This window comes from Carica papaya, chromosome 7 (genome assembly GCF_054855325.1).
Source record: "Carica papaya isolate Zhongbai chromosome 7, ASM5485532v1, whole genome shotgun sequence".
In the NCBI taxonomy this organism is placed as follows: domain Eukaryota; kingdom Viridiplantae; phylum Streptophyta; class Magnoliopsida; order Brassicales; family Caricaceae; genus Carica; species Carica papaya.
Window position 1 is genome coordinate 2,761,031 of NC_142315.1, and position 23,189 is coordinate 2,784,219.

The 23,189-nt window shown below is 33.1% G+C and overlaps 3 protein-coding genes across 7 annotated transcripts in view; 2 read left to right on the top strand and 1 right to left on the bottom strand.

Annotated features, from left to right (window-relative positions):
* LOC110817739 (uncharacterized) overlaps positions 1–1,748 on the top strand; it is a 29,111-nt gene extending 27,363 nt beyond the window's left edge. For 2 of the 3 annotated variants that reach the window (XM_088207525.1, XM_088207527.1), the window contains exons 19-23: positions 18–305; positions 516–649; positions 777–872; positions 960–1,065; positions 1,376–1,748. In XM_088207525.1, the coding sequence (XP_088063651.1) occupies positions 18–305; positions 516–649; positions 777–872; positions 960–1,065; positions 1,376–1,528 (777 nt within the window). In that variant the 3' untranslated portion in view covers positions 1,529–1,748. The remainder of the gene's footprint in view (positions 1–17; positions 306–515; positions 650–776; positions 873–959; positions 1,066–1,375) is intronic. The other variant, XM_088207526.1, reaches the window with a different exon arrangement.
* Positions 1,749–3,159: 1,411 nt separating this feature from the next.
* SCPL32 (serine carboxypeptidase-like 32) lies at positions 3,160–11,823 on the top strand. Of its 2 annotated transcripts, none has more exons than XR_015813332.1 (10): positions 3,160–3,488; positions 3,784–3,891; positions 4,040–4,135; positions 9,146–9,238; positions 9,318–9,400; positions 10,166–10,456; positions 10,573–10,709; positions 10,863–10,958; positions 11,058–11,152; positions 11,344–11,481. XR_015813332.1 is itself a non-coding variant. In XM_088207653.1 (10 exons), exons 1-10 carry the CDS (start codon positions 3,260–3,262, stop codon positions 11,494–11,496), a joined length of 1,392 nt encoding a protein of 463 aa, XP_088063779.1. In that variant the 5' UTR covers positions 3,213–3,259; the 3' UTR covers positions 11,497–11,823. The 2 variants fall into 2 exon arrangements, 1 of the variants encoding a protein (XP_088063779.1); XM_088207653.1 differs by having other exon boundaries at positions 3,213–3,488; positions 11,047–11,152; positions 11,344–11,823.
* Positions 11,824–11,921: 98 nt separating this feature from the next.
* TPS04 (terpene synthase 04) lies at positions 11,922–16,034 on the bottom strand. 2 transcript variants are annotated; one of them, XM_088207652.1, is made up of 12 exons: positions 15,608–16,034; positions 15,328–15,523; positions 15,009–15,235; positions 14,816–14,939; positions 14,540–14,661; positions 14,177–14,412; positions 13,740–13,855; positions 13,529–13,630; positions 13,207–13,422; positions 12,975–13,104; positions 12,646–12,897; positions 11,922–12,542 (listed from the first exon to the last, which is right to left on the bottom strand). In XM_088207652.1, exons 1-12 carry the CDS (start codon positions 15,954–15,956, stop codon positions 11,997–11,999), a joined length of 2,616 nt encoding a protein of 871 aa, XP_088063778.1. In that variant the 5' UTR covers positions 15,957–16,034; the 3' UTR covers positions 11,922–11,996. The 2 variants fall into 2 exon arrangements, with proteins under 2 accessions (XP_088063778.1, XP_088063777.1); XM_088207651.1 differs by having other exon boundaries at positions 14,540–14,673; positions 15,608–16,033.
* Between the last annotated feature and the right edge of the window lie 7,155 nt (positions 16,035–23,189).

A 23,189-nucleotide genomic window follows, 5' to 3' on the forward strand; every position in this document is an offset into this window, starting at 1 on the left:
TTCCTTGGTGAGTCCAGCTGGGTAATCCTGAAACATCTGATGCTGAGGATTGGAGAGGTCTGGTGGATTATGCTTGGAGCCATGCTGTGGTATCCGATGAAACTCACAAGATAATTAAGGAAAATTGTGATTTTGGTAGCGATAATACGTGGGAAAATAACAATTGTAGTGAAGCTGTTGATGAAGTACTCAAACAGTACAAGGAGATTGATATATATAGCCTCTACACCTCAGTCTGCATTGGTGATACAGCAAATTCAGAGGACAGCAAAACAAAAATCATGATGAAGCGCTCGTCTAAGATGGTGAGAGAGAATTCACAAATTTTCTTTTATGGATAATATAACATTCACATATTTCAAGAAATAACTTATATCTCTCTATGACACACCTTGAATTGATCCGCAGTTATACTTAATTTAGTTCAGAAATATTTTCAGTAAAATAAAAAACTAACTGCTTTCGTTCAAATTTTTTGTATGGTTATTAACGTAATGATTGAGGATTTTCTTTAGCAGATGCCAAGGATAATGGGTGGGTATGATCCATGCCTTGATGAATATGCGGAGACCTTTTATAACAGACTTGATGTTCAAAAGGCCTTGCATGTTAGTTATGGTCGCCATCTCAGGAACTGGAGCATCTGCAAGTAATCATACGCTGCTGCTTTTTATATGTTGCGTGGAACATAATAACGATGCACATATTTGCGTTTTTCAAACTTTCTAATAATGAAATAATTTATGTTAATTCATTACATCTCTCTTCCTATGCAGTTCGGTGATATTTGAGGAGTGGTCATATTCAAGACCTTCTGTTCTTCCCATATACAAGAAACTGATTGCAGCTGGACAAAGAATATGGGTCTACAGGTAAATATCCTACCTTTTGCACATCATATATTATATTGGTTTCTGGAGATTTCAGTTAGTGATACCAGATCTAATGGTGTTGGTCAGTGGAGACACAGATGGAAGAGTTCCCGTACTGTCAACAAGATACAGCTTAAGTTCTCTGGGGTTGCCTATTAAGATGGCATGGCGACCTTGGTACCATGAGAAGCAGGTAAACTATTGATCAAGATGATGGGTAGAATGAGAACTGAAAATTCAGCTGGCCTTCTTCAAAAGTTTTGATTCTCTTCTAAATCTCATTATTTTCCAAATCATCCATAAATGTCAAAATGTTCTCCACTACAAAGTATCAACTTTTATTATAAAAATAATATTATTAGATAATCAATTAAAGTCAAGTTACTAACTAAAACTAATTAATCGAAACTAAAGAGCATATAATTAAGATGACATGATATTCCTACGGAACTCATCCTAAACAATTAACTAATTGAGATGAGAGTCTTATTATTTTGGAGCAGGTGAGTGGGTGGTTTCAAGAATATGAAGGCCTTACATTTGCCACCTTTAGAGGTGCCGGCCATGCTGTGCCGAGCTTCAAACCAAGCAGCTCACTTGCTTTCTTCTCAGCTTTTCTCCAGGGAGTCTCTCCGCCTTCTTCAAGATATGTGTAGGTGAAAGATTTTTCTTTATATTTATATGTTGTAAGTAGCAGAGGGAAACTATATGCTATATTTGGAGGGAAAAAAAAAAGTAGAAAAGATCCTCAGGTGCTCATAATCTCTATATCTCTTGGATGGTCGAATATTTTCAAAGAAACTCGTGCAGATCTATGGTTTAATTATACCATGTTCGGATCAAATGAACTTTACTTATAATATTACGCTTGCTTAACGTGATTTGTAAGTAAATAAATCATTGAAGAGAGTAAAAAGAATCATCAGTTTGAAATTACAGCGAGCTAGAGTTTGAAGATCAAGAGTGGTTTGTACTGTTTATCAGAAAATGTTACGAGATTAGGCTCATAATATTAATTAGCACTAATTTATTTAGTCGTTAATTAAAATATTGATATTTAAAGAATAACATTTTAAAGTTAATATTTAATTTATAAATGTATAGTTACTAGTTATTGATAATGAGCTGAATATACTTAAATCGTAACAAGAATACATTAAACTACAAAAGACATATATATATATATAAATATTATATTTCTTTTAAGAACCTTAATTCAAACATAAGAAAAGTATATTACTTCCTTCTCTTCAGCAGACTCCTCATTTCTTGAGACCAAATCTCCCCGTACTGGTTTTCTTCCCATTACCTTTCTCTAGTCAAATACTCATACGAAAGTATACTTTGAAACAAATACGAAGATCCTACGAAATGCTTTGTCTTCGGAATGCATATGATCGACAATATGGCGTTGGTTGCCGAGCTAGAGTTGAGGAATAATGACTGTTGGAAAGCATGAGTGCTGCATTGGCCATGAACATTACAGGTTCGACTTGCGTGATAACTAAGATCGACATTCTGGTGCAGCATGGCATCAAATACATCTCCAAATGGAACTACTATTGTGCTTTCTTTCGGAGTAGATTAGGGTTCTATTTTACTTTGCTTTGTTGTTGGAGAGTAAGAACACAAGGAGATAAAGATGATGGGTTCAAAATTCATAATTCAAAATTTATTACTTCAACTTTCAATTATTTCAACTTAATTTGAAGGAGATTAAAGCAATCATTTAATTAAAATTTGATTTTGCATTAATTTTAACTTAATTCATTTTTTAATCCTAAATTGTAAAGTCATAAACTATTTTCTGATTTTTTCCAAACAAGCCTAAAGTATTTATTAAATACTTTTTAAATTGAATGTAAATTACCCATTCATTTTTTAAGAAAATGAAAACTTACCTTGAGAGTTATTAATAAAATAAAAATTTATTAAGTAGATAATTAATAAAATATATAAATTGAAAAATAATAAATTAATTTTAGAAATAATAAATATTTTATTAATGATGTAGCTACATGAAATAAGACTTATACCAAATTTTATATATATATATATATATACACACACACTATTAGAATTTTTTTTTTTGTTTTTTTGGTATAATGAATATAAATTAACCATATTTATATCAAATAATTAATAGAATGATATAATACTTTATTAGACTCCATCATTAGAGTAGTTTGTCTTCTTTCGCATCTATTAATGCATATCTTAACCAGTGCATGCATTGAATTAATCAGATTTTATCTGCTCAAAAAATTAAAACATGATCAGTTTTTATTCCAAGAATTAATAGCTATAAATGTAGATGTGGTTCTTCTCCTCCTCATTCTTCTTCTTCTTCTTCTTCTTCTTCTTCTTGTAGAAGACTCTGTTACAGAATGCATGTTTTAATGAAGATGAGAGTTTTGTTGAGCTTGGCTTTGACAACTCTCACATGGGCAAGTGAAGATCTTGTGACTAACTTGCCTGGCCAGCCTCATGTAAAGTTTAAGCATTACGCTGGCTATGTTACAGTGGATGAGAAAAATGGTAGGGCACTTTTTTACTGGTTCTACGAGGCTGCTACTCACCCAGATGATAAACCCTTGGTTCTTTGGCTTAATGGAGGTAAGTGACTATATGCTTGTTTATATATATATATATACATATGCATATAATGTAATATCTCATTTTGGATGATGAAATTTTTTGGCTTAATGGGAAATGAATGAAACTTATATGCTATATATCTAGGGTTTTACTGATTTGTGGGTTTTCCTTTTTATTTATGGTTTTCTTGATTCCAATTGGTCTGATTTATTCTCATTGAAAAACCAATTAGTGTTTTTTTAAAAAAAAAAATTAAATTCTAAATGATTTTCTGTAAATATGATGATCAAAAGTTTTCTCCATATTGTTGCAGGTCCTGGGTGTTCTTCTGTAGGATATGGAGCAACACAGGAGATTGGTCCCTTTCTAGTGGGTACTGATGGAGAGGGAATTAAATTCAATCCTTACTCATGGAATAAAGGTTATACATATATATATATATATACATTTTTTTATATATATATATACGCACACACATACGAATTCTCCAAAATTAGTACAATGGTTGCTTTTATAGTTCTCCATCTGACGTAATATCAAATTAAGTATTAATTTTTTAATGTCTGCAGAAGCCAATATATTATTCCTAGAATCTCCAATTGGGACTGGCTTTTCATACTCAAATACATCTACCGATTATACAAATTTAGGTGATGACTTTACAGGTGGGTTATATATATATATATTATATATATAAAGTTAAATTTAACGATTTTTTATCTGCTTAAGTTTTAAATTTAAATTCAAATCAATCGTGAAATTGTTTCACGGTTGGATACGCAAACATACAACATGTATATATAGATTTCGGTTTTTTTGATCTTATTACTTAATTGATGTAATATGTTTCTATCATTTTTACATTCTTATATATATAAGAATGAAATAAGAAGAAATATAGTTTTCTTCTCCAAAAAATACAATTCATCTAAAAACAGGAAAACAGAGAATATCGCATAACCTTACTCTGTTTTGCTGCTGTCTCTCTCTCTCATCAACTTTCTCTCTCTAAGTTCGTTCATCCATAGAGCTTCCTTTGACGCTCACTTACTTACGATCAACAATTGGTATCAGAGTCAGGTTCTTAAGGGACCAGAAAATTAACATACCCTCAAAAAACCCGATGACATCCACTGGAAACTCACCTCCCCCACACTTCAGCGGAGAAAATTACCATGTATGGGCAATCAAAATGAGAGCCTATCTGAAAGCCTTAAGTCTGTAGGATGTAATTATGGATGACAGTGATCCCCCTCCACTAGGGGACACTGCCACTCTAAACCAAATCAGAAGGCACGAGGAAAACAAGGCCAAGAAACCAAAGGCTATTGCTTGCCTTTTCTCGGCTGTCTCGGATAGGGTATTTTCAATGATTATGAACTTTGAATTAGCAAAGGCTGCTTGGGAGAAATTGAAGGAAGAGTTCAATGGAGGAGTCAGAAGCAGGAAGTTAAAAATCTTGATACTGAAGAGTGAGTTTGCATTACTCAGAATGCAAGAAAATAAAACAGTGAAGGACTATGCCTCTAAACTCTCGGATATGGTAAATAAAATGAGGCTGCTTGGGGAGGATTTTCTGGAATCAAGGGTAGTAGAATAGATTCTTATCAGCTTACCTCCTAAATTCGAGTTTAAAATCTCAGCCTTGGAGGAATTTGCCGACATTGAATCGATCTCCTCGGCTGAGCTAATAAACAAGCTTCAATCCAGTGAGCAGCGGGTAAATATGCATGTTTGACAACACACCGAGGGAGTCTTAATTTCAACACAGATTAAAGGAAACTTTTCAACACAGAATCAAGGGAGAAGGAGTGAAGGGAATTTAACTGGAAATCAAAATTCCAGTAAGCAAAAGAAATATCCTCAGTGCAACATTTGTTCCTTGATAAATCACCCTGAAAATGAGTGTTGGTACAAGGGAAAGAAAACCGTTCAGTGCAACTTCTGTAAAAGGCTTGGTCATAAGGAGAAATTCTGCAGACAAAAACAGAAACAAGAAGGATCGCAACCAAAGTAGGAACTACGACATGCCAATGTCACCGAGGTGTCCAGTGAGCAACGCACTACAATTCTCGTTGCTTCAAGTGATCAGTCAGTGGAGGACGATACCCTCTGGGTGGTAGACAGTGGGTGCACCTCCCACATATGCAAGGATGAGGCCCTGTTCGTGTCACTTGACAAAATAGTCACAGGCCAAGTACGAGTTGGAAATGGTATGTTGGAAACCATCAAGGGCAAAGGTTACATAGCCATTGAAACCAGAGAAGGTAGGAAGCATATCACTGATGTGAATTTTGTTCATACCCTCTCACAGAATCTCTTGAGTATGAATCAGATGACTGATCGAGGCTACTCAGTTGCATTCAAGGATAATGACTACAGGATATATGATCCTGCGGATAGATTGTTGCCTTCATCCACAAAAAAGATCAAGTCTATTCATTGAAACTCAGAGAAGTAGTCGAGAAGGCCAGTGTTGCCACTGTTACAGAAAGTGAGATATGGCACAACCCCCTTGGGCATTTTCATGCGGCAAGACTACAACAACTGCAGAAGGGATGCCTAACCGAGGACTTCCCAAACATTACAATCACTGAGTCAGTATGTGGTGCTTACCAGATGGGGAAGATGGTAAGGAATTCTTTCCCTTCGCGAATAGATTGGAGAGCAGAAGAGAGGCTAGCACTCATACACTCCGACATCTGTGGTCCGATGACAGAAAACTCCAAGAGCGGATGCAGGTATTTTGGTTTGTTCATAGATGATTTTTCAAGGATGATTTGGGTTTGTTTCCTGCAGAATAAAGCTTAAATCTTCGGTAAATTCAAAAAGTTTAAGACTATGGCAGAGAAGGAAAGTGGTTGTTTGCTGAAGTGCCTAAGGACAGATAATGACCTTGAATTCAATTCCAGAGAATTCAAGAACTTTTGTTTTCAGAATGGAATCAAAAGGCAGCTTACGGCACCATATTCACCTTAACAGAATGGTGTCTGAGAGAGGAAGAACAGAACCATTGTGGAGATGGCAAGAAGCATGCTTGCTCACAAGCACTTGCCTAAAGCTTTGTGGGCTGAGGCAGTAAACACTGTCGTGTTCCTGCTTAACATGCTGCCTATAAAGGCTGTGAAGGAGATGACACTTGTAGAGGCCTGGAGCGGCATCAAACCATCGACTAAGTACCTAAAGGTGTTTGGCTCCGTATGCTACTGCCATATCTCAGATAACAAGAGATCAAAGTTAGAAGAGAAGGTTGAATTGTGAGTATTTTTGGGTTACAGTACTGAAGTAAAGACCTATCGAATTCTAAGCTTGAAAATAAACAAGCTTATAATTCGAAGGGATGTTATAGTGAAGAAAGGAGCTACTGGAATTGGGAGAAGCAGAAGGTCGAACCAGACTGTGTGACAGTGGAAGAAGGAAGAAGATCTCTGTCAGTATTAAACCTAACTCAGGCTGAGGAAGAAGATGATGAAGATGAAGAAGATGAACTAGAAGGGAGAACAAAAATGAAAAGCTTAGCTAACATCTATGAAAGGTGCAACTTTGCTTCAAAGGAACCTTCCTCTGTTGAGGAAGCATTTAAGCAGCAAGAGTGAAAGCTTGCCATGGAAGAGGAAATCAGGATGATCGAGAAGAATAATACCTGGTCTTTGGTAAAATCAAATGCAGACAAAAATCCTATTAGAGTCAAGTGGGTGTTCAAGGTGAAACTAAATCCGGACGGGACAACAAACAAGCACAAGACACGGCTTGTGGCAAAAAGGTACTCCCAACTTCCTGAAATCGACTACACAGAGACTTTTGCTCCTGTGGCCAGACATGAAACAATTAGACTCATGCTGGGCATGACAGCTCAATTTAGATGGAGTGTGATGCATTTGGATGTAAAGTCGACCTTCTTGAACAGTAAGCTGAATGAAGAAATCTATGTAGAGCAGCAACCAGGATTCATTCAGCCAGGAAAGGAGAAGCATGTCTACCTTCTTCACAAGGCCTTATATGGCCTCAAATAGGCTCCACGAGCTTGGTATGATAAGTTAGATACATATTTACTTTTCTGTGGGTTTGAGAGAAGTAGCAAAGAGACTACACTGTACGAGAATAGAAAAGAAGATAGGTTAATTACTGCAATATATGTTGATGATATACTGGTGACAGACAAAAAAAAAAGATGTTGGAGTTCAAGCTAAAATTGAAAAAGGAATTCAAGATGTCTGATCTCGGGGAGGCTACTTACTTCCTGGGAATGAAAATTCATCAAAGCAGCTTGGGTATTTTCCTTTCGCAAGGAAAGTATGCCAAAGAGATCCTGAATAAATTCAACATAGATCACTGTAAATCAGTACCTACACCACTGGTGTCCAACTTGAAGTTGTCAAAGGACGAGGAAGGTAGCAAAGTTGATGAGTGAAATTACAGAAGTCTGATTGGGAGCCCCCTGTATCTCACGGCTTCTAGACCAAGCGTTCTATTTGCAGTAAGCTTGCTTTCAAGATACATGGCTTTATCGAGGAAATCACATTTACAAGCTAATAAACATGTGCTTAGGTACTTGAAAGGAACCTGTAATTTTGATGTTCAATACAAAGCAAGAGCTAAGAGTGGATTGGTTGGCTACAGTAACAGTGATTGGGTAGGAAGCATGGAAGGTGCACGTAGCACAAGTGGGTACTTGTTCAAAATTAGCTCCGATGCCTTCTTATGGGTATCTAAGAAGCAAGATATTGTGGCACAGTCCACGACTGAGGCTGAGTATGTCGCTACAACTACAGCAGCTAACCAAGCAATTTGGTTGAGGAAAGTGTTCGATGACGTAAAGCTGGACAAACAAGGACCTACAGTGTTGTATGTAGATAACAAATCAACAAATGTCATTGTGAAAAATCCTGTGATGCACGGGAGAACTAAACACATCAACGTTAAGTACCATGCTATACGTGAGGCTGAGAGAAATCAAGAAATCAAGCTTATACATTGCTCCAATGATGGTCAACTTACGGACATTCTAACCAAACCCCTGTCTAAAGCTAAGTTTGAGGAATTGCGAAAAAAGATGGGGATTGGTGGAAAAATCATTAAGGGAGAGTGTTAAATTTAACAATTTTTTATTTGCTTAAGTTTCAAATTTAAATTCAAATCAACTGTGAAATTGTTTCACGGTTGGATATGCAAACATGCAACGTGTATGCATGGATTTCGGTTTTTTTGATCTTATCACTTAGTTGATGTAATCTGTTTCCATCATTTTTGCATTCTTATATATATAAGAATGAAATAAGAAGAAATATAGTTTTCTTCTCCAAAAAATATAATCCATGTGAAAACAGCAAAACAGAGGATATCGCATAATCTTACTCTGTTTTATTGTCTCTCTCTCTCTTATCAACTTTCTCTCTCTAAGTTCACTCATCCACGGAGCTTCCTTTGATGCTCATTTATTTATGATCAACATATACATATGCAAAAATACTGGGTGTATTGATTAACTTTATGCCTACATGCTGATTTCTGCATATCAGATAGACTATTTCTTCACTAAATGCATATATGAATGAAACATCTATGCATGTTATCAACATATGTTATACATATATATATATATATATATTTATCCACAGGTACATTTCTAATTTTTGTTTTTTTTCAAAATTTTGTTCCTATATGTACTTCTTTAGCGAATGATTCTTATTCGTTCCTGCACAAATGGTTCCTGAAATTCCCTTCGTATAGGAATCAAACGTTTTACATTGCTGGGGAGAGCTACGCAGGTAATTTAATTTCTCTTCAATATTTTGATTTAGTTATGTCTCATATTCATTCTTTAATGGATATGTATGTAATTTGCAGGAAAGTATATTCCGCAACTGGCTGAACTCATCTATGACAAGAACAAGGATCCTTCCCTTTATATTCGTCTCAAGGGTATCTTGGTATTTATATCTATCTATACTCTTTCAAAAAATTGTAATTGGTGCATTTTTAACAGTGGCAACCATTTCGTTAGATTTTCGAATTGAATTGAGTCCAGAAATGTTCCATTTTTGCATCTATATGAGTACACATATATTTTTTTTGTTAGTATAAACTCATACATTCATGAGCTACATACGTACACATTACAATATAATTAAATATAACTTGCAAATAATAAGATACAGAAGTACAATTTGATTTGAATGTATAACTTTTTAGAAAAGAAGAGACATATCATTTTAGTTAATATAAATATATTTGTGTATACAGACATGTAAGTTATTAAAAATAATAATTTATAAATTTCAATATGTTTAAACTTTTTATGTTATTAAAAAATTAAAAGTTATAGATATATATATATTTTTAGATGATTTACATATTAAACTTAAATATGTGTCTTTTGAGTTTTTCTATATAATTTATGTTTTAAATGTAATTATGATTCATTAAACTTAATAATAATACATTTATTTAGAATTTTAAAAATTGTGTTAATAATTATATATCAGTGGCGTACTTGAAAATTTTTTTATAAGTTGAAAAAATTGAGTATTTTTATTACTCTTTCCTTTTTATTTCCCTAATTTTCAACAAAGTATTATTCATAATTAACGATATCTCTTAAAATCTTTTTCCAACATAAGTATGGTTCAGATTGTAAATGCCAATGCTTATATGCCCTATATAATACATGTATATATTTACTTTGGTGGGTGCAGTTAGGTAATCCAGAAACATCAAATGCTGAGGATTGGAGAGGTTTTGTGGATTATGCTTGGAGCCATGCTGTAATATCAGATGAAACTCACAGAACAATACAAGAAAACTGTGATTTTAGTAGCAATAATACATGGGACAATAAGAATTGTAGTGAAGCTGTCGATGAAGTACTCAAACAGTACAAGGAGATTGATATTTACAGCCTCTACACCTCACTATGCCTTGCTAATACAACAAATTCATGTCATAACAAAATGCCTCAAGTCATGATCAAAAGCTCATCCAACATGGTCAGAAGTTAATTTTTCTTTTAAGGATAATGTATATACCAGTATATATATATAAATATATATATTCCACCATGTATATATAAGTGATGACCCAAGGTTCAATTTCATTTTGGCAGTTGCCGAGGATAATGAGTGCTGGTAACTTTGATCCATGTCTCGATCAATATGCAAAAATCTTTTACAACAGATTAGATGTTCAGAGAGCTCTGCATGTTAGCGATGGTCACCACCTTAGGAGCTGGAGCATCTGCAAGTACGTTATGCATTGTTGTTATCTTATATTTATATGTATATATATATATATATATGTATATATGTGTTTTTTAATTAGGAGATATTAGTGCAAAAATAATTTGCAGTGTGTTTTAATGATGAGAAATTTACCCGCAAAAAACCTCAATTGCAGTTCCACTATATATGAGAACTGGTCAGATTCAAAAACTTCTGTTCTTCCCGCATACAAGAAACTTATTGAGGCTGGAGTTAGAATATGGGTTTACAGGTAAATATATGTTGTAACTATCTTTACACATTCTACATATATATATATATAGGTTTATGGAGACCAAATGCTTAATGGTGTTGGCCAGTGGAGATACAGATGGAAGGGTTCCTGTACTGGCAACAAGATATAGCTTAAATTCACTAGGTTTACCCGTTAAAATGGCATGGAGACCCTGGTACCACGAGAATCAGGTAATGGCTGAAAACTAAATTTTTATAACAAATATAAAACTTTAAAACTTAATTGTATCCAAGAAAATATTAACATTAAATTTTAAGAAATAATTTAATACTTTTATATATATATATATTTATATATGTATATCAAAGAACTAATTTGCAAATTAGAGATGAAGTTTTGAAATATTAGATTTTTGGAGCAGGTGAGTGGATGGTTTCAAGAATACAAAGGCTTAACATTTGCCACCTTTAGAGGTGCCGGCCACGCCGTGCCAAGCTTCAAACCGAGCGATTCACTTGTCTTCTTCTCAGATTTTCTCCATGGAATCTCTCCACCTTCTTCACGATATGAGTAGCCATTGGAGGTAGTATAGAAGGAGAAGGCCTTCAAAACATTTTAATCTTATCAGCTTTAATTTATATATCATATAATAAAAATCATTTAATATTTTCATAAAAATTACTTATAACATTTAAAAGAATAAATTATTCTGTTAATATACTAATGATCAGCTTTTATATGTTTTAACGATATAATTAATTTTAATTACTGCACATGCATGATATTAATATAATAATAAATTCACCAAAATGTGCACATAATATATTAATTATCTACAAAATATTATTATCCGAAATATATCTATCAACCATCAACAACAGTTATGTATAATTACGTAATTATATGTTTAGGCTGTAGAGAGCAATCATATAAATGAAATTAATATACATACAAAAACGTTATGTGTAATTTACTTAGTTATTAAACACATACCATCTATTATTATAAACGTTATATATGTATTAATAAAATGTTAAAATATTAAAAACACGTCCAATAATACAACTGCCTATATCACACATACATAGCAAACAGAGGAATCTGTATTGAAGAGGCCATTTTGTTATTATAAGCAAACACTTGAAGAGGCGGCTTAGAAATCTGGTGCGTAGCAACAATATTTATCCTGCTGTTATGGTATTGTTTGAAGGGTGAAGCAACGCGAGAGTTGATTCTTAGCTGATAATCTTTCTTCAATCCAGAACTCGCATGGTGAGGAAGTTGAGGAAAAGACTGCTGCTTCCATGGCTTTGAAGGTTGAACAGCTAGAGGAAGATAAATTGCTTTTTGGACGTCTTGAAGAATGTCTATGTGCGTATCTGTATTGAATCGATTGCAGGAGTGGAAAAACATTTGAAACACTTTGAAAATCGATAAATGGAGTTGCTTGCATGATTTAGGCATGTCACTTAGATCGTCCATTAAAACATGCTCAAGTAACTCTTTGCTCTTTTTATCAATTATATCTTTAACATATGCCACAGAGTCTTCAATCTTAACATCTGGATTCTCTCTCATATGGAGCAACACTGAATTTAACTTGCCTTGCTCCTGTTCTTTCTGCAATGGTGTAAGCTCCATTAGTAGACATTATAATGCTTCTGGAACTATATATCTATGTATATGTATATTATAGTGATTAACCCATTAATTAGTCAATTACCTGATAGCTTTGAGTATCATTCAACAAACGACATATCAACATGACTAACTTGGTAAGAGTCTGATATTCATAAGAGAATGACTTGAATATTTCATTAGGTAAGCTTGGATTCAAGAAGCATGCAGCTGGAAGAACTAAAGTGTGTGCAGCAATGGAAATCATGCCAGTTTGCAGGTATTCATCCATGGATGGTACACATCCGGTCTTGCTCCATGTAGCTTCTGTCAGCCATGACATGAATGTTTCTCTCCACTAGCCAATAAAATGTGGCATGTCAAAAACAAAATATTCTCATAAATTTATATATGTTCATAGAAACTAAATCTTACTAGATCCCGGACATGGTTGGTTATATCAATCCCTTGGTATTGGAGATATTTTGCTGCAAAATCTGTAACAATATCATCAAGTGCATTGAAGATTTTCTTCTTGTGGCCAGTCAAGCCATTAGAATCCCATCTGGAATTTTATAATGTATAATAATGTTATTATTTCAATCTAGTCAACCCAAAAATATTTCTTAAAAAATTAATTCATACATATATATATATATATATACACCTTTGAACTGCATCAGCAAGGATTTGCAAGTCATGTAAAGAACCTTCCATGTCAAAAAAATCGTCGGCAACTGTGATGAGGATTGCTGCCTTGGTAAGAATGATTCGTACATTGGAGTAATGGTCTAGCGCATTGGAGGCTGCAAAAGCGAAGTAGCAATCTGTGGTTTTCTCCCGAGCAAATCTCATTTTATCAAATCCCCACTTTGTTGTCCACCTTTTTCACGACAATGGAAACCGCCAGTAAAGAAAAACATTCTTATGGGATGATAATTGAATATATATTTGAGTAAATACGTAGATATTTTGTGATATTTATTTACCTTTTTAGCTGATGATCGAGTTCATTTTTGTATACTGATTGTCGATACTCGAAGTTTTTTGTAGCGAGTTGGATAAGCTTGTTGTTTTGAAGATTTGATAACCTGTTTTTAGCAATTATTATTTATAACATTAGTAATACCCATAAATTTACGTTCATAAATATATTTATGCATGTATTTATCTGTAAAGACAAGAGAGAAAGATCCAAACCTATGAAAGGATGCCTTGCCCATCCAGCAAGCGTTCGAATCTTTCTGTTCAATCCACATTCTGTGTTCAAGATGATCCAACCGAGCAATCCATGGACTTCTCAGTTCATACTCAATCTGCTTGATTTTTTAATAAAAAAATTAATTCATAAAAATATATGAACAATAAATTAAAATGGCCACCCAACTTGAAATTTGTTCATTTGTACATATTGTTTCTTCTTTGCTACATATTCATATGGATATTTCTTTTCCTAACTTTATTTTGGAACCACGCGTTCTCAGACAAAAACATGTTTTGATCTTGAAAAAGTCAATATATATAATGACAGTTAATCATATGAGTATATTACGTCTATATACATATTTTATGTATAATATGAGTTATATGTAATCGTGTTGAACTTAAATATGCGTGGCTGGTGACAATAAATTTACCATTGTGTGAAAATTGGGGATTGCATGGTCAAAATTAAATTGATTGGAAGAGGTAATTTGCAGAGTCTTGTGTAGCAGCTTTTTTGAAAATGATCTTGCATCCTCAACTTCATATTCCCCGGTAAACATAAGATCCGTTGCCCTATAAACATTAAGCATGATGGAGGAGAAGTCTTGACAATTTTCTTCCACATGGTTCCGAAGTTTTTTGTCATTTAAGAACCAACAAAACATCCCTGTAGGTACACAGATATTTAGAAGTAAAAATATATATTTTTTAATAATATTATTATAAATAAAAGATATGATATTAGTTATAAGTATTATTATTTTAAACGTTTGATCATAATAAATAGAACATACGTGGTGATACATTATACCCCTGCATCCGTAGTATTCTAAAAGCCAACGAGTCCTTGTATAGTTGCGTTCCGATTGAGCTCATTTTCGGTATAATTAACTTTGATTCTTTATCCTTGTTGTTCCTGTCCGTCGCCCTCCCCACCCCCATAAAAAATTAAGCACTCTTGTAAATTGATTTAATTAGCATATCCCCTCAAAGTCCACATTATTATAACAACAAGTGGATTTAAGGTCGAAAAAAATAAATAAGAAATGCTTTGTTACTTAATTAGTTACCTGAAAACTTGTTCCAAAATTCTTTCTATCTCATCTTTGAAATGCTCAGTTAATCCAAATCTTTGTAATTGATTAATCATGCAAAGCTTTATTAGCTCATCGTCCGTTGGATAAACAGATGACACTGCAAATTTTTAACAGTAATACACAGTTAACTATTTGAATCTACCATGCAACAACAGATTAAGCTTACCTCCATAATCAGAAGAATTCTGAAGAAGAGATTTTAAGTAAGCTAAAGTCTTCTTGTTCCCAGTAAGCATAAAAAACTTTGCAGTGGCAGCGGGTGATTGGAATAACGATCCATCATCACTTAGTTGCTTAACCATGTCTTTTTGATTAATTTCATATGTCCAAGGCAATGCTTCTAAGTATGACAATAGAGGATAGCCGTACTGCTCGCATTCTATTAATTTCTCACTGTAAATTATTAAGAAAAAATTATTTATACTCAGCCCGTATATATACATATATATTGTAGAATTAGGGAATTGAATGAAATGCATGAGAACCTGTCGAGAATTTGTTGTCGTTTATAGAACATCTCCGTTACTGCGACACTCAGTTTATTACTAAAAGTCAGACGCAAACCAAATGAATGTGCAATTTCGACCATTCCAGGAAAAATAATGGCAAACCAACGAGGACAATATCTCTTATAAATGTTTCCGATAAGTTTCTCTGCATTTTTCTCTAAATAAACTAACCCTGCAAAATATTGATTAATTATATTATATAAAATCATAATTTAGTTATAATGTATAGATGAACTTAGAGAATGGAGATACATACCTTTCCGGATATTGGATTTACCAATATTCCATTTGTTGAGTGCAAGAATGCAAGCAAGAGTTGCAGTAAGAGACTCAATAGTGGGGTCACCATGAGCATCGCACTCGCCCCAAAACCCTTCTTCTGTCTGGTTGTTGAGCACCCAGTTCAAACAACCAGTGAACATGGGTCTAGCCAATTCACCATCTTCATGGTTTTGAATCATGGCTAACCATGCAGTGTCATAAGCAGAAGGTGCAATGAACCTGTGAGGATTCTCCATCAAGTCTTGCAATATTTTTTCTTTTACCTCCTTAATCAACACCTGAATATCTCTAAAGAGACGTGAAGATATCTCAACAGTCGACATGATATACCCAAGTATTGTTTATATTCTTGTGTATATATATATATATATAGTTATAAGAGTGTTCGACTAGTATTTCCTTTTAGTCTAGATTTGATATAGATTTTATATATCTAGTGTTCGGCAAAGGGTGATGGTCCAATGAAAAGAGAAACCCTACCGTTCATGATATTGACCTACCATTATTTTGATTTTCTTTTTTCTTTTTAATTATTTTGAATAAAAATTATTATTTAGATTTTTAATAAAAATAAAATTAGATGAAGTTTCTTCTGTTTAATATTTAATTATTTTTAAAGTTTTATATTAATTTATTCAAGATTAATATAATCATAATTTCATATAATTAATTAATGATAAAAAAAATTAATTCAATTTTCTATCCACCCCAAGGTAAAAAGAAGTAAAAGAGGCTGGTGAGTTCTTGGCGTGGGACTTAGAAATCACATGATAAATGCCGGCTCTTTTATCACGTCTGAATTTGAGCACATGCACCATGTGGGATCGATAGGGATGGAATACAAGCTTACAAAGCTGCTGACATAGAAGTGGGGTTCACTTTGAAAATATTACATGTATTAAATTCGTGCGGAACCAAGAGATCAATGGTGAGAAATGAACTTAATTATTAATGTTGAAACATCTATACTATGTAAGTTCACTTTCATACTATAATCTTGCAATTAAAGGACATCTACCTTACATGATGGTATTCGATATTACGTGTTTATTTATACATTACAAATTATACCTACTTATTTGAAAAAACACTACTATGACTACCATACAAGAAAACGTCAATAATTTAAACGTGATTTTAAAGAAATAGACAAAGAAGGAAGTGTTTGAAGAAGATTAGAAAATAACCGTATTAAAATTGTAGAGAAATGGAATTTTAAATTTGATTTTTGGATATTTTAAAATTATAACATATATATGTTTTTCTTTATAAACTATCTATGTCACTAATATATGTTAAAATATACGAATTTTAATAAATTAAAAGTAATTTCTAATTAATACATTTTAATTTGTTAATTCCAAATTTCGGACATTACCCTCATCTAGAAAGTTAACCATTGTACTCGACCATGTATATTCGCCTCAAGGAAAAGAGCAATGAAGAAGATATTGAGAAATCCACCACGACAGACATCGACAAATTCGCTGTCATCCTAATATACGCATTTCATTAGACTGCACTTTGCAAGTTTGAGCAATAAAATTTTATTGTTGTTGAAGTCCAAATTTAATTAGTTCTTAGAATGACAATTTTCATCCATAAAGAGAGTTTATACTCATGATTAAAATTTTAAACTATCTTGTCATTGACGGCTTAATGAGGTCCCTTGAGAGTTCGTTATTATTTTTTTCTCTACGACATTCATGACTTACATTTATGTAAAACCAATTATTGATTAATGCATTTTAAATTTGCTAATTTTTAATTCTTAATGATATAACAATTATTATTATGTTCTTATTAAGTAAACATCTAATGTATCTTATCTTTTTAAGTAGTACTTAATGTTATATGTGTTCTCAGATTGTGTTATCGCTCTAATCTCTATGGCTATTGTCATTATATGTAACTTAAATTTTTTGTGCACACACCACTACCAAACGACTCATGGTGATGTTAAGAGTAATTCTAAATACACATTTCCTATTTTGTGACTAAGTCATCATTAGATCAAGGCCCTAAAGAATATGGAGAAGCCTATAAGCAAACTTATAGAAGATTAAAGATGCACTGTTTGATTAAAATGCAAAAATAAAACTGGGATTACATAACTAAATTTCTTGCAAGAAGGCCTAATTATTATTCCCAATTACTAATATTAGATGTTAGGTAGAAAGGCCTAATTATTATTCCCAATTACGAATATTAGATGTTAGGTAGAGAGCTTAGGAAAGTGTTAGGCATCCAAGTCCAATCAACTTAGAAGTTGGTCACCTCTTACTTTACTATTTATAATCTATTAGTCTATTTGTAACATAACACTCAACATTTCATTATTTTTATTTTTATTAATTATTATTATTTTTTATATAAATATAATTATTATTTATATGATTTTAATTTAATTTATTTAAATTTAATTAATTTAATAATAATAATAATAATAATGGTAAAAATTGGTTAGGGATTTAATTGAAAATAATTTTAGAGAAAAAGTGTGAAAATTTGGGTTATGGAGATATTTTTGAAAGAAAAATCAGAAATCGGAGGTCAAAACGCAATTTAAAAAAGTTACGCCACATCAGCTACCCGGTCAACAGCCCCGACCAACCAGGACATGCCAAGTGGCAGAGGCGTTGACGCGGGAGGAGTCACGTGGGCAATCCGCGTGCGCATGATCGAACGGTTGAGAACCGTTCCCGCGCGCACGGACGACCCAGATCAAAAATACGCATGGACGACTCAGATTGCATCGCGCACGGACGGTCTAGATTGAATCGCGCACGAATGGCCAGATTGAATGTGATGAACGGCTCAAATTCACTCCCTATTTAATCGCGATCGGACGGTCCAGATTAAAAGCGATGGACGGCCCAGATCAAAAGCGAATGAGTATAAATAACTCCATCCACATCCAACCCTAGCCGCCAGAGCCCCCCACCGGAGAAGACAGCCCAGCCGCCGGGGAGCCGACCGCCGCTGTATTGGAGCAATTTTTGACTGCCAAACGAGATAAAAATTTATCCTCTTGCATGAAATTCAATTTTAAACCCACCCATGGTAAAATCAAAGTGAAAGAAGTGGCCGATTGGCCAAAAAACGCCGCCGAAGCTAGGCGGCGCCACCACGGGGTGTTTCAGAAAATGCCTCTGATGAGGCCCTTCTCGATTCCCGTTCGATGTGATTTTTTTACTGTTGGGACCACCGTTTTCTTCTCTATAGGTTGACCGAAGCAAAACACCCAACCGCAACGTGAGCCAGAGGAGCCACCGCACCGGAGAGCTCCACTGCCGGTGAGTTTCAGTTTTCTGCATTTTTTCGGCCCACCAAGGGCCCTAAGTGTATTTTCTCGCAGGAACCGGTACAAGTTCGGCTGAATTCAGCCGCTGGAGCATGGCGGAGCCACCGTCGCCGGAGCATGGTGGAGCCACTGTCGCTGGAGCATGGCGGAGCCACCGTGCCGGAATTTCAAAATTGGTCAAGTAGGTGCTGGGTCTGATTTTTGGGTTATTTGGGACACTTGTAGGTACCGTAAGCGTGTTTCAGTTTTCGAATGAAAATTCAGGAAATCCAGGGACCGTCCGAGGCGCAGTAACCATCTAGTTTTCGGTGTCGAATCAAGTAGGGACCCCTCACCCTATTTTCTATCATGGAATTGAAGTTTGAATAAATAATAATACTTTATTTTGTACAAATTAAATAGATATGCATAATTAATTACGATTGCTAATAGAGCCCGAACCGGACATTATTCTCTATCGATTCCTGTTTGATTTATTTTACAGTTTAGATGCATCATGATATCTGATTTATCTATTCTATAGTTTTAAACGTATGTATCACCGCTTACTTCACTACTGTTTGATTTTGAGAATATAAGATATGATTATATTGTTGGATGCACGTTACTTGTTTATGTATTTATGTTTGATTTGGTGAATGAGACTAAGAAAAAATAGAAATGGGATGTGATATGATAAATGGATAAGATGACAGCCTCACTAGATATCCTGAAAGATGATGGACGGACCAAGTTCATAGAGAACCCTACCGTGAACGTTGTCTCATATCGGGCGGGGTATGGAAACTTGGTCATTTAGCGCTCATACCGGACGGAGTATGAGGACGACCTGCTTCACCCTCGTACCGGACATGGTATTGAGGTTTAATGTCTTGGTGCTTATACCGGACGGGGTATGGGGATGGCCCTAAAATTAAGATTGTTAATGAAAAGGGTTCACGTGTAGCGGGGACACCCCTATGGATCCCCATGGATACTAGTAGGCTGGTAAAATGAGAAACGGTAATAATTAGTTATTGTTAATGAATATGAATTTATGATTTGTTCTATGTTACTGATTGTGCATGAAGTTATGATCTGTATGATGTTATTATCTTTATAGGTTGTTTTCATAGGTTCTCCAAGAGTAAGAAAAAGGAAAAATGGTTTTAATTTTAATGAATGTATTAGTTTAAAATTTGTGTTCCATTGATTGTTTTTGGTTTTCTATCAACCTTTATTTCTGTGATGACGATATATTGTAATGTCCTTACTGGGATAGTGTAGCTCATATCTTATTTAACCATTTCAAATCAAGAGGACCCGGTTCTCGAGCTCGATCTGCAAGAAGGCTACGAGTAAATGTTAGATACTTTATAGTTTCTTTTATTTTTCTATTTTTCGTATTTCTTTCAGAGATTTTGTTCCGTGATATTTGTTAGTACTGTTGAGTTATCGTGTAAGGGATGTTAACTTAACATTTATTTCACTTCCACACTCAAATTATTATATGCATTTCTTTTTAAATTTTCGGGGTCGTTACACTATCATTTTATTAATTGACCTAAATTATGCAAATTTTAAAAAAAATTAAACAATCATCATCACATTGGGTACTAAAAATAGTAAAATTATTGGAGAAAAATACACTACAAAATTGATGTACAAGAATATACAAAGCTTGCAAAAAAGGTGATCTTAGGGCTTTCCTCTTGATTATATGCATTCATTCCCAATAATATATAAATAGTGCACTAATCATAAAAAAGCCTCTAATATAAAATAAAAATAAAGTACTAGACCATGAAGAGGATAAAAGATGACAAAATCATTAGTTAAATGATTAATTTAGGTCAGTTAGCTAGGTTAAAGTATTTCTTTAGGATCAAGGTGGCATGTTCTAAGAGAGAGATTTATGCTTGCTAACGAAAATATGCTTCGAACTTGTTGTAAGATTCAGGAACTTTGGGTGGAAGGACTTCAAGGTTGCTGCTTTGTCAAAATCTCAAATTATCCAAAGAAGATGGAACTCCTATTTCCAATGATAGCATGTACAAAATGCTAATTGGGAGACTTATGTACTTGATTCTCACAAGACTATACTTATCTTATTTTGTGCATATTTTTGAATTAATTCATAGAATAATCAAGAGATAAACATCTAGATGCAGCCTATAAGATTTTAAAGTATATTAAGCACTCTCTAAGACAAGACCTGTTCTACTTGTGCCATTTAGAGTTGCAGACTAATGCCTTTTGAAATAATTATTAAAAGGTTTGTTCAGACACACGATGATCCATAATTGAATATTGTATTTTTTTTTTAGTCTTCCTTAATATCTTAGAAATTTAAAAAGTAGTGGATAACGTCACATTCTTGAGTAGAAGCAAAATATATAACAATGATGAGATTAGTTATGCACTGACTGGGAAAAATATCTCATGAATCATCTGAATGTTAAGTATTCGTAGATTGTTAATTTGCATTGTGATAGCAAAACTGTAATACACATTGTAGCTAACCTTGTCTTTTATAAAAGAACTAAACACATTGAATTACACTAAACACATTGAATTACACTGCCATGTAATTTGAGAGGTGCACAATAGAGCATCGAAACCAAACACATAGGGATAAGAGATTAAGATACTTCCCAGTAGACAACTGCATAATCATTAATTCATGATGAAATTGGAAACATCTACTCTTCATCTTGTAGAAGAATATTGAAAAAATAACTTAAACCAACTCGAGAGAAGAGCCGTAAAAAAAAGTGCATATTCTCATTAAAAAAAGATTTCGATGTATTATATGTTTATTGATTTATTAGGGTTTAATGGAAATAATTATATGTGATGCATGTGTATGTTTACTTGTTTTACTTAATGATATATATAAACGTCTTTTGCTCATTTAATCGACGTGTAAAAAAATAGAGAGAGAGAGAGTGAGAAATAAAAGCTTTCAAACCTATCAAGGTTTCTTTGATGACTCACCTATTTTTGATGTCTTTTGTTAGATCTTGTTGATCTTCTTTCATAAATATGTCTCCAGATCTCGCTTGAGTAGGTTTCATTGTTCAAGATTTACAGAATTCAAGAAATTTTTATTATTAGTAAGAGATTTTTAACTATCTCTGATACTATCTCCTGTGATTAGAATTATTATAAAGTATATAGATTTTTCTTCTTTTTTTTTTTTCCTAAGAATGTAATATTTTTAAATATTACTTATATTCTTCAATTCTAATATAAAAGGAAATGTAATATCTAGCAATTAAGGTAGATCTGTAAATTTCATGATTATTCGTGTATAGAAAAATATGAAGACTGAGAAAGACAATTAGAAATCTTATTAATATTAAAATTGGATTAGTGATTTTTTTTTTATATTTATTTTAGGATTGATATTAATCAATTGAATGAGAAAGTAAACAAATATTTTAATTCGAGTTTAATTACTGTTTTTGTCCATTAATTTTCTTTTATTTTTTTTTATCATTTTAATCTTCCATACTCTGCTAATATTATTTTCACAATCTCATTTTAAAATTTGTTAATTAAATATTATTTTCATGATCTTATCTTAAATTTTGTTAATTCTATATATTTTTGCAAAATGATTATATCCTGCATGTTGTGATTAAGAACATGATATATATCGGGAATATGATAAATTGACAACGTCAATTTTATAATTTTTAACTATAATTTTTAATAACTTATAGTTTATAAAACTACCAAATTAATAATGTCAACAATTATTGTTTTTAGCTTAAAAATAATTAACTATGTAAATAATATTTGATTGTGTTTCTTTAATTTTTTCTTAAATCTTTTAAAAAAATTTCTTATTTTCATTGTTTCACCAGATTGAGAAGTTAGCATAACATATCGGTGAGCACTGATTCAATACTCGACCATACCATATCAAACGAGACTAAACTTAAGATCAAATAAAAATAAAAATTTGACCTAAAGATCGGATTAAATTTGTATTAATTTGAATTTTGAATTCAAATCAATCAATTAGCATCTTCACCATTGTGTACTGGGATTGTCTAACATGTTTGAGTACGATGCTTTGTATTTATTTAAATAGTACTTTATTATTTTTCTTTTTTAAATAAAATTTTAATTTCAAAAAATGTTTAAATTAATTCCTCATTGTTAATCCAAGTTAGACCATTATTTTCATATTATTTGAACTCTAACATGGCTATGCAACGTAATTTTTGTAAAATAAAATTTACATCAATATATATATGTAGGA

Coding starts and splice junctions, on each gene's coding strand:
- TPS04 (XM_088207651.1), bottom strand. CDS start 15,956: ATGTCGACTGTTGAGATATCTTCACGTCTCTTTAGAGATATTCAGGTG. Junction 13,856..14,176: donor TCCCCAATTTTCACACAATG/GTAAATTTATTG, acceptor AAAATCAAGCAG/ATTGAGTATGAACTGAGAAG. Junction 13,105..13,206: donor CTTGCTGATGCAGTTCAAAG/GTGTATATATAT, acceptor ATAAAATTCCAG/ATGGGATTCTAATGGCTTGA.
- SCPL32 (XM_088207653.1), top strand. CDS start 3,260: ATGCATGTTTTAATGAAGATGAGAGTTTTGTTGAGCTTGGCTTTGACA. Junction 9,401..10,165: donor TTCGTCTCAAGGGTATCTTG/GTATTTATATCT, acceptor TGGTGGGTGCAG/TTAGGTAATCCAGAAACATC. Junction 11,153..11,343: donor CCTGGTACCACGAGAATCAG/GTAATGGCTGAA, acceptor TTTTTGGAGCAG/GTGAGTGGATGGTTTCAAGA.